Source organism: Ciconia boyciana, chromosome 2 (genome assembly GCF_034638445.1).
Source record: "Ciconia boyciana chromosome 2, ASM3463844v1, whole genome shotgun sequence".
Lineage (NCBI taxonomy): Eukaryota > Metazoa > Chordata > Aves > Ciconiiformes > Ciconiidae > Ciconia > Ciconia boyciana.
In genome coordinates, this window is record NC_132935.1 from 92,530,684 (window position 1) to 92,544,409 (window position 13,726).

The 13,726-nt window shown below is 40.2% G+C and overlaps 1 protein-coding gene across 1 annotated transcript in view; it reads left to right on the plus strand.

The window, feature by feature from the left end:
- The first annotated feature begins 692 nt into the window (after window positions 1-692).
- MYLK4 (myosin light chain kinase family member 4) overlaps window positions 693-13,726 on the plus strand; it is a 68,119-nt gene continuing 55,085 nt past the window's right edge. The window contains exons 1-2 of the mRNA XM_072851595.1: window positions 693-742; window positions 3,492-3,750. Of these exons, the coding sequence (XP_072707696.1) occupies window positions 693-742; window positions 3,492-3,750 (309 nt within the window). The remainder of the gene's footprint in view (window positions 743-3,491; window positions 3,751-13,726) is intronic.

Here is a 13,726-nt window from a genome sequence, read left to right on the forward strand (position 1 = left end):
GAAAATCTATTTGGGATTACGGAAGTATCTCTGTGGTCTGTCAGGCTGTGATTCCAGGACAGTGTAGGGTTGTCACTGCTGGCTTTGTGGTGTGCAGGTTTCCAGCTAGCACGCTGCTTCAGTGGGGTTGTGCAGCCAAACCTGGGGAAGGGGTGGGAGAAGAGCAAGGCCACACCAGTTCCGTTCAAATGGCCTGAAGCACTGTGGAGCTACTTTGGGGTCACACTGATCAATATTGTTAAGGTCTGTGTATTTGGGGGTCCACCTGGCCGTTCGTTGAAATATGTGAAAACTTAATTCTCAGTTGAAGAGCTACCAATAAATTCTTTTTTTTTTAATAGAGAAAATACATCTCTTGTATTACACAGAATGCAGGGCAGGTTGTATTTGAAAGAAAAGCATAGTAAATGGTACTATTTGCATCCTGCTTTACCACCTGAACTTAACCCACTGTAATTCTTTCCACATCACATCTTGTTTTCTTTCTTAAATTATATATTTGGGTTTAATTATATACCATTACATAATCACTCCCAGCTTGTAAAATTGGGGTCAGTCTAATGTCAAGATGTACTGGGAGGTAAACAAGTCTGGCTGCTGGCTAATGGTACCTGTTCCCGAGCTTAAATTTTGAAAATGGCTGGCTTGCAAATGGCAACGGGTCAGAAATAAAGTTTTTATTTGAACTGAAGATGGAGGCCAAAGGACTGAGTTTCGAGCGAAGTGCTTTATTGCCCGTCAGGTAAACCTAGTTCTGGCTGAAGGGGTTATGGTCTAAAAACAGATGGTGAAAGAAAAAGGGGTTGTTTGTGGGTTCTTCTTTTTGGCTGATACCTATTTGCCTGCCCATTTCTATTTCTAACCAGTTTTATAAACATTTACTGTATTGTTTATATTTTTATTGTGCACATTTTGTTACTTTATTGTTTACATTTTTATTGTGCAAATTTACTTATTTCCTGCTACTGGGCAGAAAAAGCAGTAGGACTGTAGGTATATACCGCCTGTGCATACAGGTAGGCAAGTTTCTGTGTTTTTATGACGTTGGTGTTGTTCATGAAGCAAGCTATTTTGCTTAAAGTAGGAGATTGGCTTGCTGAAGACCTAGAAGAAAGCATCTTCCAAAGTTGGGGAATGTAAATGATGGGGGGAAGGTTTTCACCCTCCTTTGGGGGAAACAGAACTCAAGACCCAATTGATCTTTTTTTTTTTCTTTTTCCTTTTAATAAGGTGGAAGGCCACAGCCTCCCATTGCTCAGTGGCACGTGGCCAGGGTGGGATTGCTTCTCTGGGACTGTGGAGGAGGCACTTGCAAACAAATTTCACTGTGTGCACCTCAGAAACTTCCCGTTGTTTAGCTTATTGTTTCAGGCGTATATTAAAGTAATAATGGGGGAGAGGGCAAGCATGTTTGGACTCAGTCCTAGTTTGTGCTTGGTAACAGAGCTCAGTAATACCTTTGAGCTTGCCATCCATTAATATTTTCCCAGATAACTGACCCATTGGTCAGCTTGAAGGAGCAACATGTCCTTTCAGTAGAACTTGTCATTCTCATTAGATGGATGGCCACATTTGGTGATCATAACCTAGAGGATGATGTGCTCTTTTGAAGAGCTATGGAGAGCCTGAATCAACTTTCCTTGGTTACAGTCATGTCAGGCCAGTAGTCTTCACAGCCAGGTCGCTCTAAAACACTGTGGGATTTGAGTAGCTGGAGACGTGGAGGCAGTGGGAGGGCATCTGGAAACATCACCTGTTTTTTCTGACAGCTTTAGAGTATGTTGCATCACCCCTTGGTGTGGAGTACATCAAAGGATCTGTAGAATAATGGCTCAAAGGTTAGACTGAGCCCTTGTGGTATGTCAGCTGCAATTGTCAGTGCATTTAGCAAAACTCAAGAACCCTGCTCTTGAGAAACAGGAGAAGAAAATCTCATAAAGTGTCCTTTCACCTGAAGGGGATGGAAAGGGATGTCAGAGCCATGAGAGGTGGTGATAGAGGCTAGAAGCAGCAGACCTGGCATTTTTACATACCGGGTGCATGACTTCTTCAGACGATGAATGTCTTGCAGTCCCTGCATCTCATATTAACAGCACGCTCTAGAGCTGCAATAACATGGTAGCAGGAATCTTGCTGAAAGGCTCATTTGCAAGCTGCAAGCTTGCACTGTCCTTTGCTGTCCATCATCTATAAATGTCACCCCTAGCAAGCCACCTCCTGTGTCACACGTGATAGCATGTGGCATCTTTCGCATCTGGGAAGAGTCTGGAGGGGTAACTATGGGCAGTGCAGTTAGTTGATGTGGGTATACATCTGATCTGTTGCATGTGCACAAGATGTGGGGTCAAAACACAGTGAGGAACACTTTCTGTTGGAAGGTGTTTGGGTAAAAAGAACTGATTTAATTTGGTCTTTCGTTGTACACTGAAAGCTGTTTCTCTGTGCTGCTAATGACTGTAAGGTTGTATATACATTCTTAATTACACCATATAGTTTATGGTATTTGTGCAAGCTAAAATGAAAACCATGAGCTGTGTAATGAGATTGACCAGATTCAGCTTAGTAGAACTAAAACATTAGCGCCATGCTTTTTGTAGCTGGGTTTCCAGTACAGTGAAGGAAGGGTTACAATAATAACAATGAAAACGTTTTTGTCCTCTATTTCCTGGGTCTACACAGAGTTGCTAAGTAAAATTTTAAAGTACTTTCTCTTACTCTTTTAAAATTAGTTGTGCAAAAGGAGATATTTTCCAAGTGTAACCAAGTGATTACTTGGGGGGGAAACCCACCACTGTGGAATAAAAGCCCTTCTACAGAGAATTAATCAAAACTAACAGCTTGACTTGCAACAACTTTCCAGCCAATCTTACCATTAGACAAGCCTCAATGATTGTACATCATATAAGTACTAGGCCCATAGTGAGCGCTTAGAGTGGGAAGGAGCCCAGCCGAGGACTGTGTTCTTCTGCAGCCTTCAACAGAGGGCCTGAAATCATCACCATTTTGGCAATTACCTGTTTCTGTGGTATAGGATAGTGGGAAGAGAGGGAAGGACTGTGTTCAGGCCTAAACCACTTTGTTTAATATCTAAAATATTAATGGACTTAATAACAGGGTCTTCACACGTCCACTTGCTGGAACTGCAACAGAGAGAAGGAGAACACATTGAGTAACAGGGAACCACTAAAGTGGTTAAAAAGTGGGCAGTGTCCCATAAGCAAGGTCTGCAAGCAGCAGCGATATGTATAGACTTGCTAGAACTAAATAGTTTCTATGAACAAACTAAATTACATTGGTCTTGTAGCCTGCTTGACTTATCTGGTGTTCAATGTAGATGAGTATACTCTATATGAGTAACTCTATATTTGTGTATTGGTTCAGCAAGTGTAAGGAGAGAGAGCTGAAATATAAAATATTGCAACAATGGCAGTTTTCTAAGCTAAAATGCATGAATGACACTGATGCTTTTTATTTGTCTTTCTTTTGTACAGCCAAGAAGGAGGAGAAATCAGAAGTTATGAGTCTTCACTGGTTTACGAATCTAAGGTGGAGAGGAAAACAGACAGTAAATTAACTGGGCATAGTATGAGGCTACTTAAGATTAACAGGTTGGAAGAGATCAATACACGATTCAACAGCAACAGACTAGAAAAAACAGCCTTTTTTCAGAGCATGGAAAAAATGGAGAGGACTAGAAGCTTTCAGGAAGAAAAATTCAGTGAATCAGATCCTGGAACAGAAGATGAAAAGGTAAATAACTAACTGCATAATTAATTTTATCTTCCCAAAGCACTGTCCCTTTCTTCTTTCAGCTAGTTAAAGAGTTTACTATGTGTGTTTCCCAGTAGAATTGAAATTTTCATTATCATCTGTGAAAATGTATTGCAGCTATGAGAGACTGGTCAGCATCTTTTAATCTTTTGGATTCATAGAAGCGAGCACATGTGTTTTTATTCTGGGGTTTATTTACAGCTGGACTCATATTCAGAAGTTGTAAAGAAGTTGTGTGGTTCTGCAGCTCTTCAGAAGCAGAAGGTAAACGTGGATTTTGTTGGATTTATGTTTTGAAAGCATTTGTCCTATCCAACAGCTCTGATGTTAGTGGGGACTGAATGAATCCCATGGAAAGAGCAGATTTCCCAGAGGAACTAAGGCAGCTTTGTCCTTTGCTCCCCATTAACACTGGAGGAGCAGGGCATGGTTACATGCTGCGTGCTGTACTTGCAAGGCTGAGTGTTGTCTGGTGTATCTGTGCAGCACCTGTCTCCAGTAAGAACGGTGCTGGGCATCATAGAATGGGGTCTCTGGCAGAAAAATGACTCTGTGATCAGCCAAAATGTATTTAGAAGTAGCAACACATTTCTTTGTATTATGCTTTTTCTATGGGAGAGTGTAGAGGAACCAGTGTTTTTATTGACACGTCATTTAGACAAGAACTAAGAAAATGTGCTTGCAATAGGGCAACGAGAAATTAATTTTACACACCAGTTTGTGAAAAGACTTGAAAAATTTGGGCTGTGGCTGTTTGTGTGCTGATTGTGCTGATATGGTAGAGCAGTTTTTCAAGTATTCTGAATATTTTTTTGTTCAGATGTTACCCTGGAGCATTGGTGTAAAGTAAATTTCATGATGTTTTCATTTGTATTCACAACTTAAGAAGTTGAATTTTTGATAATTCTTAATCTGCTGGGCCACTTTTGTACAAAATTATTCCAGTCTTCAGCAAGCTACTACAATTTTTACTTTGTAGATAAAGAAAATGATCCATATATTAAAACAAACAAAGCATGTCTCACATAAGTAGCATGTGTTTATTTTAGAGAGTTTCATTTAGTGTTACAGTGAAAATGAGAATTAAAAAAAAAATCTGGGTGGTTGGGGTTTGGAGGATGTTATTAGCTCTTTCAAGAAAGGTTTCTTTCAGTATGAAAATCACAACTTGCACAGGTGAGAAAGTAAAAACTGCTGTTGCCGCTGTGTAGCTCTGCCTTTGAGTTTTGTCCCTTTAGGATCAAGAAAAAGGCTACGTGAGCTGCTTTGCCTGTGTTAATGTATCTTAGTTTGATGACGAATTGCAGAAAGTAGCTGAGGTAGGGGGATTTAACACCACTTTTTGCTGCAAAAACTCTTGATGTTTGCTTCTTCAATCTAATGGTTGGAACTGGCTCTTTGTTAGGAATGCTGTGAGAAAAGGCAGGGAGAGTTTGGAGGTGCAGCAGGAGAGAAAGGAATGGGTTTAGAAGATGAACAGCTGGTGGCTAGTTGCAAGCTGGAGAAATAGCTCTGTATTCTCATTTTAGCTCATCGGTCTCCTGGGGACAAGACTTCAAAGGTGAAAGGCAGTCCAACTGAACTCTGGTAATATACCACTGGAGTGAGGTTTCCAGATACATAAACATTAGTTATATTTCTCCTAAGCTTTTACAAGCTTAAATTCAATTGCAAAACTTAACTTTCACACAAATTTTTGGGGAATTTCTCAATGGGATACAGAATTGGGCCCTAGCTGTGCTGTTAATGTTGATGAAAGGAAAACCAGGACCTTCCTTTGAAAGTTTTTAGCTTGGTCTGCTTGCTTGATGAACAGTTTTATCATACTGATCAGGAGAGGAAGTAAAGAAGATTGTGCTCGCAGGAAATACAGTAAACTTTACTCAGATGTATGCATTTACATGTGTATGCTTGTGGGCATATGAACGTAATTTCTGTGGATGAAGTCCTGCTCACTTTGAAAGCAGTGACAAAACATGTTAGCTTCAATGGGAGTGGGTTACAACTCAAGAGAGCATCTAAAGAGAGTGGTCAAACTGTGTACTTGCTGGAAGAGATAAATATTCTGAGACTAATTGATTATAATTACAGAACAAAATGATCCCCTTCCTCAAGCCAACTATTTTTCTAGATATATTTTTTTATAAAATAAGCAAACACGATTTTCATATTTCAGTACAGTATATTCTTGCACCCCCCCACCCCCAATCTAAAAAAGGGAAAAAAAAAGACTTTCCAGAGACGTTAACATATAACTACGGAAAGCAAACCCAGCAATTGTAGACCATCAGTTATGAGTAATGACTTTACAGTGTAATGTACGTCTCGGCGCCGTGAACAAGCTGTGGTGTTGCAGTCCTCTAGATGGCACTCTTTGCCACACCAGCTCTCCCCAGGGACCGTTTGCTCTTGGAGAGGATGACTCAGAATAACTCATGGCAAAACTGCTCTTTACCTGTTTTACATGTGTTTTGTTCAGAATGCCCTCTCGCCCCCCATTTGTACACTTGGCAGCACATGGCTTTGTGTCTCGGCTAAGTTTTGCTTCATATCAAGTGAAAGACATTTTGTTTTATAGGAACGGTTTTCATGTGTGAGAACGAGATTAAAAAAAAGAATAAAAATCCAGATCTGCCCTTGACCCATTGCACTGAACAGCCACGCTAAGGGGTTGTGCTGGTCCAAGGGAGGGGGTGGCACAGGGTAGGAACAAGCAGCTGTGAGAAGGTAAAACCACCTCTTTTGACAATAGCACCAGGTTATGCAAAGGTAAATTGATTGTGAAACTACCGCACAATTTACCCAGCTTCATTAGCTCCCAGTGAGCTCCATGTTCCCCACCTAGACTGCTTCTGATGGCCCAGCCAAAGTTGCACGCTATTGGTCAGCAAACCTGCAGTCTCTTCCTTCTGGCTTTTACCTGGTAAATGATGGGTGCGAGAATGCAATTCAAATTGTTAGATTTTGAATCACTATGTGAATTTAGGGAACTAACTCCCTCTCCTCAATGTCTGTTGAGTTTTAAATACTGTAAAATTATCTTCTTCAGGGTCAGTGACTTGTTTTTAAACCCTGGCTCCATGATTCAGATGTATGCAGCTTGATTCTCTTCTGTTAGTAACATTCAGAACTACAGAAGCTCCTAGGCTTGTATTTACCAAGTTAATAACAAAAGTGAGCCACCCACATTGGGTAATAATTACATGACCACTTTTTCAGGAGAGCAATATTAAATAAACATTCAACAAAAGCTAAATCTAGTCCTAAGCAAAGCTTCAAAGCTTTCTGAACTCTGGCAGACCACCCAGGGAAAGAGATTTGAAATTCAGGGTCTCTCTGCAAGCATAATGCTGCTGCTCTTAAATTTCTTGCAACCTAGAGAGCTGCAGCTCCAACTGCAGTTACTATGGCTGAAGCTATTACTAGTCAACTAAGCTATTACTAGTCCACAGTGTAACTGTAGGATTTCTGGATCTTATCAATTTGCATCTACAAGGCTTGGCTGTTACCTCGACTTACGATCCATCTCTCTTACTTATTTGCTATGTGGTGCCAATACGTTCATTTGGGTAATATTCTATGACAGGAGAGATGCTCCCTGTGCATGTACATGAGCAAGCTTTCCCTTGGAGGTGTAAGCATTGTGAAGGACCTTTAGCTAGAGCTCAGATACAGCTGAACTAGTGTGGGTAATGCATTGCTTGCTGTCCACTGAGCGGTGGCAACTGACTGCTTGCACACTTACGGTCTGCCGCAAAATGGAAAGAAAAGGCATTGGTAAAACTCATTTGTTTAAATGTTTCTTTTACTATGGTTTTACCTTACATTTGCAGAGTTGTACTCTAGTCATTTACTGCAGTTGAGTTCATAAGCTGAGATGTATTAAATTAGTGAAACCACAGTCTTATGTACCAGAATAGAATTTCTCCCATTATCAGTAAACATAAATGCGAATCCTAACATTTGCTAAAAAATGTGACTTTGTCATTTGCAACTTACTGTTGTATGAGCAGTAACGTCTAGTAGCTATACTGCCCTTGCTGTCCTCCTTGAAAGAACAGAAGTGGCAAGAAGCAGAGCCGGTGTTTCCTTACTGCCATATTTTGGGGCTTCTTAGTCCTGCTTTTTTAAGGAAACAATAATTTAGTAAGGATTAAACCTCCCACTAGCTAGTGTTATTTGAATAGATAGTTGCTATGCCAGTTCATTTTGAAGTTCTGGAGACATTTGGAGTACTTTCACTTCAGGACAGGTGTTTGTTTTCTTGATTTTTTTTTTTAACAAAGGTGGAAAAAAATACTTCTCATTGGTAGTTTGTTTCTTGAGTTGGCAATACAATTTTCCATGTGAAAGTATCCATTTGATGTTATTCTGAAAACAGTTTAAGGACTAACTTTTAAATATTTAGCCCAGCTGTTGGATATACTCAATATTTGGTGTTCAGTTACGTTAGGCCTGGGGATGGCTAAATGTCCTCTAATTCCTTGTCTCCAGTCAGAGTGTGATCTGCCTTGTCTCCTCTGAGCCTTCTTTATCCCTCTTGACCACTGCCACACATTCTCTAGCAGTTACTTTCTCTGCAGCCTCTGTGTTGGAAACGACCGTGGTGGTAACCATACCTTTGCAAGTTCCTTTTTCCAGGGGAGGCCAGAGTCATGGCAGTATTTCAAACAGGGAACAAAATGATGACTGTTGCATAATTTAACCGAAAATAACTTTTCTCTGCCCCCAAACACTGTTCAAGATATTGATCTAAATATTTTGACAGAAACCTATTTCTTGTTTTACAATTTTAATCAAGAATGACTCTTTAACAAAATCCTGCAAGGGATTCTGTACATTTGCAGTGAGACTTATTAATTAATGAAGAGATCAAAACCCTCAAAGGCTTTCTTCAGCCTTGAAATCAAAGCACCCCGTCTAAAGTTTGGCTCGGTATGGTCAGAAAAGTGTAAGTGGACTTTAAAAAAATTTGGGCACAATTTTTTTTACCAACCTCCTTTTCAGCTTGCTTGAAATGCTGTTATCAGGTGTCATGTTGCCAGCCTCAGCCTGGTGCAGTTTTACAGAATATCCTTTCTGCAGTGCACTCTTTAGGTCTTAAGTTCATGGCACTCTGTTGTCATGTGGCAATGTGTGTGATTCTGCGATTTCAGGCAGCTTTGTTTTACTTAGTGCTCCCTGTTCCCATGCTTGTGAGAATATGTCTGTCTGTCTCGGAAAGAAAGAGAGGAGTATCAAAGTTTCCTGACTGAAAAAAAACCACAACTAAACCCACCCTCCCCAACGTAACAACTACATAATAACTCAAAATGTGACCTGAGAGTGCTCTGAAGTCTCAGAAGCCAGGAGCTGACTAGGGAAAGGAAAACAGTCATTATAATTTTTTAATCTCTTGGCTTTTTTCAAATGATGTCATGATTTTTGTAGTGTGATTTGTGAATTTTTAGTACTTGAGATTTCTGGCACTCATATTTCTCCACAGCCAGAGGGAGTGTTTTAAATTCTTTGCTTATTCACCTCCGGTCAGATAAATACACAAGCAGAGAAGAAATGGCACTGTTTCTTCTTACTGCTTCATCTTCCACAATGACTGTTAGCGCTCTGTAATTATGGGCACCTGTTGCACAGAAGATGTATAATCCTTATATATAAGGGTTCCTTCCTTATATATAGACCTAGGACCTTATGTAATTGTCCTTCACAATCCTTATATATATCTTTATATCCTTATATATAAGACAATAAACCATGACACGCTTTGTTCCTCAGATTTTTAGTTTTCTATCTCTAGAAGTAAGATAGCTTCCCTGGGCTTATAATGGAGCTAGTAGCAGAATTTTTTATTAAAGTTGCTTACCATTTCCAATTTTAAGACCCCGTTTTCAGTTGTTTAAAAATTTCCCAGGTTTTGGCTGCTCAAGCCAAAATTTTCCATGCAGAATTTGCATCATATTGAATTGCTTGGGAAAATTCAGCAGAAGCAGTCTATCCATTTCTGGAAATTTTAGGGGAAAGAAGTTATCTTGATGATATTGAGTGTCTCACATCCATGTGGTTCAAATGATTGGGCACCTCCATCCTTTGGATCAAGGATTTGATGGTTGGCAGGTGAGCAGATGTTGGATATGAGATGGGGAGACAGCTAGGACCCACTTTCTGCATGGTGGTGGTTTGGATATGGGAGCAATGTAGATAGACTGCAAGCACAGGAACAGAAGGGACTGTAGACAATAACGCCATGGCATTTCAAACTGACCTTCCTGTGCATGTGCACCATGACACATTTTAAGTGATTGTCTTGAATTTTGCTCTTTGGGTATTTTTTTTCCATTTCTTGCCTATTAAAAGGGAAAAAAGATAACCAGTGGCCCGAACTGCTAACTGCAGAGGGATTGTGCTAACATTTTGCTTTCGTTTGAGAAGTTCTGGGATGTCAGAGTAATTGCCTTTCAAGTCCGTGCAATACACATCTCATGTGTAGATCCCTGCACCTGTTTCACGCTTGTCAGTAGGCCATCACTTCTTTTCCTTATAGGTTCAGGGAACGTGTTGACATGTGAGATGGGATCCTGCTGCGTGCCCAAATCTTGTCTACCTAGGTTGTACTTACAGAGCTGGGGAGGGTTTTGAGGGTGCCTGCCAAATTGCATCTGCTAGACCAGGAAAGCCAAGTTAATCAGTTGATTAAAAATAAAGGGATGGATCTACCCCTGCAAAGAAATGCTGCCTGGATTGCAGGTAGTTTCTGCCTTTTGGCTTCATATCTCTGGCACACCTTGTGGACTGTGTTAAGCTGTGGAAGAAAGAAAGAGATCCCTGCATCTGGAAATGTGCAGGTAGTAGATATACTTTTAATAAGTTAGATATGTTTCACGGATCGGCATCGATATTGTTTGACTGGATGAATGCTGCCTGTGTTCAGATGTGGCCAGTTAAACCTATCTGTTCTTTCATGGAGCGACACATATTCCTCTCTTTTACGAGAGCCTCTCCAGCAGTAAATCTTAGACAGCTAATGTGCTTTTGCAGGAAGGTGTGTCTCTCCCCTTGCTGTCGGAGTGCTTTGTCTTGCCATTAAAACATGATGCATCCTCTAGTGACCTCTACTGGGTGCAGTACAAGGGACTGCCTCAAGGTTACCTCTTTCACCACGGTGGGAGCAAGGTTGCCAGCCCTTCTTGTTGTGGGGCTCGCAGATCCCCAGTAAGGCTCATGCCCGTTATTTTCCTGTTGTTGTCAAGTGAACGTAGCATTATGTCCCCAAACAACTAGCATCACTAGTTAATACATCACTAGATGTTGCAGTCAAACATAGTATGTACGTTTGCTGTGATTTCCCAGAAAGTAATACAGTGCTGTGATGACCTGTCATGTTTTAACTCAAGAGCTTTTAGAAGAATTCTTAACAGGAAACATTGCCTAAACAAAAGAAATATATGAGTTTAGAAAGGCAAAATGGAAGACACTCATTCTAAAGTAGCTCCAAGGATGCAGATTGCCAGAATGCTTAGGATTTTAATTAGTTTGCTGCAAATGAAATTTTTCTTTCTTTCTGTGAAGAGATCCACCTGCAGAATCTCAGAACTGATTTCATGTCGAAGGTTTGAGGTCCGAAAAGTCTGCAACCTCACACTTGCATATTCTTCTAGTACTATTAGCCAAAAGAGCCATGACCTAGTGTGAATATATAACAATTTTTCACACATTGTGTGAGGAGCTTGCAGGACAGTGGTAAGGAGAATAATTGAAATATTAACTACACATAATCAGCTCTCAAGATTAATAAGATTCATAAAAAATTGAAGAAAGAAAAAAAAAAAGTGTAGAATCTTTGTATACTCTTCCATGATGACCTAAGAAGCTCATTATATGAATATCCTCTAATCCATCAGAAAAATTGTTCTTTCAGAAATCTGTACTAATATTTTTCTCAGTAAAAGCAAACCAGGCAGATTTTGTTAAGGTTTTTGATGCTGTTTCCATTTATACTGATTCTGCTTCTATGACATATATGCATGGATAAATAGAAAGAAAGGAAAAACTAAGGGGACACTCAGAAAGTAAAAACATGTTAGAAATGTCTTTATCCATGTTATTAATTAATTTGGTAGTGTCAGTTACTGAATGATGATTTTTTTTTTTAATGTTCCTTTTAAGTAATGATCTTTAAGTCCATTGTTTAACCAACTTGATAGAAGATGAAGAGCTAGCTGTTCAGTACCATACTGTCAAGGAGAATGTTGTCCCTGATATGCAGCTCTGTTGAATCTAAAGTTCAGTCACATTCAATTGCTGAAACTGCTAACAGTGTAGAATTCTGCGTTTCATGTAAGACAGTCAAATGAGAGTGGTAAAGAGAAGATAATTAATAGACACATGAAAAACATACTAGCACTCTGTTCTTTATAGAAAGTGGTTTCTGTAGAGTCACTGGCAAATAAAAAAAATCAAGTCTGTGGTTGGTGGTTTGCATTTTGTCTCTGATGCAGTCTGAAGCTGTTACAGCACTCAGATGAGCTTGAAAAAAGATCCACTTTTTTGTTTATGCCTAGCTCACTAAGAAAGGAAGGAAAAAGAAGTTCACTTCATTCCACTCTCCTATTTTTATTGCACTTCTACTGTTTTGCTACTGTCAATTTATTTTCCAGTTTTTAAGACCTAAGGCCAGTGTATTAAATGGTATTTGTTAGCAAGAGAACTATATCCATTGCATTGCGAAGAAAACAGATTTTAAAATACCCCGTGCTAAGACTACCAAAAATTGCTTTCTAGTCCTTATCTGCAGTAAGGTTTTTTTTTCCTGAATTTTGCATAAGTCAGTGACTGTCAGAGCTCTTTGCCAGTTTTGTTGCACATGTCATGAACCCACTTTTGACATTCAGAGTGGTAACACCTGTCAGAGATTTGTTTTTTGATTGCTCTGCACATAAATTACATTTGTTCTTTTGAGTTAAAACGTCTCTCATGAAGTCCAAGTTTCCCAGGCTATCTCATAAGTCCTCATACGTAGAAAGGTGGCATGGACTCAGAAGTATTTCAAGAGCAGGGCAAGTGTCCTTGCCAGGGACTGGCAGTAGGGCTGTGCTCGTGCAGGGACTCCTGGACAATCTGAATCCTTAGCTTTGGGAGGAAATGAGCCAACAGCAGCCTGAGACCAAGATTGCTGTGTCATCTCAGGACCCCATGGCATGTCCATTCCAGACTCATCCTTCCCCCTCTCTTTCTAGAGAAGTATTGTTGTCAACTGCAAGTAAACTGTTCCTAGAGCTCCCCTGTTCCTCTGCAAGCTGATACGTGTCCTGTGGCTCAGACCTGTGAAGGTTTGGACGCATCGTTGGTGTGATCAGAAAGGCTGGTGATCTCTACCAGAGTTCAATATTTGAGAATGGTACTCTCCTTGAACTCCCGAAGTGAGGAGAGAATGGGGATGGGAACTAAAGAGCTCTATGGGTCTTGCTCACTTTTCTGTGGTTCTGGAGAAAATGTGAGTTTGGCTTCCTAAGGGAGTGTGAGTGAACAGTGCTACCCTTTGGTCATGATGCTCCTTCCTCAAAGCAGCGTTAATCAAGAAAGAAAATTTAAAGCTATAGCAAATAACTTTCAGTAAATCAATTTTCTTTTGGTATGTGATACTACAGCAGAATACTCCTGCCAGTGGCAGGTAACTGTACTTTTGGTAAGCCTGCATCTGTTAGGTGGGTTGTAAAGGGCCTTTGGTAATAATTGTATGTGTTATTATGAGCAAGCAGAGACCCTAACTGAGATTGTGTGAGGCACAGTACAGGTCGAATCCACTCCACAGAACTCATTGTCTGAACAGCTGGATAAGGGAGCAGTAAAATGAGAAACAGGTAGAGAGATGGATGAAGAGTCTCCTCAGGTCATGCTCTCAGCCTGTGACATCCGTACAGAGACATCTGTAATATGGAAATGAATTGCTGACTCTCTGTCT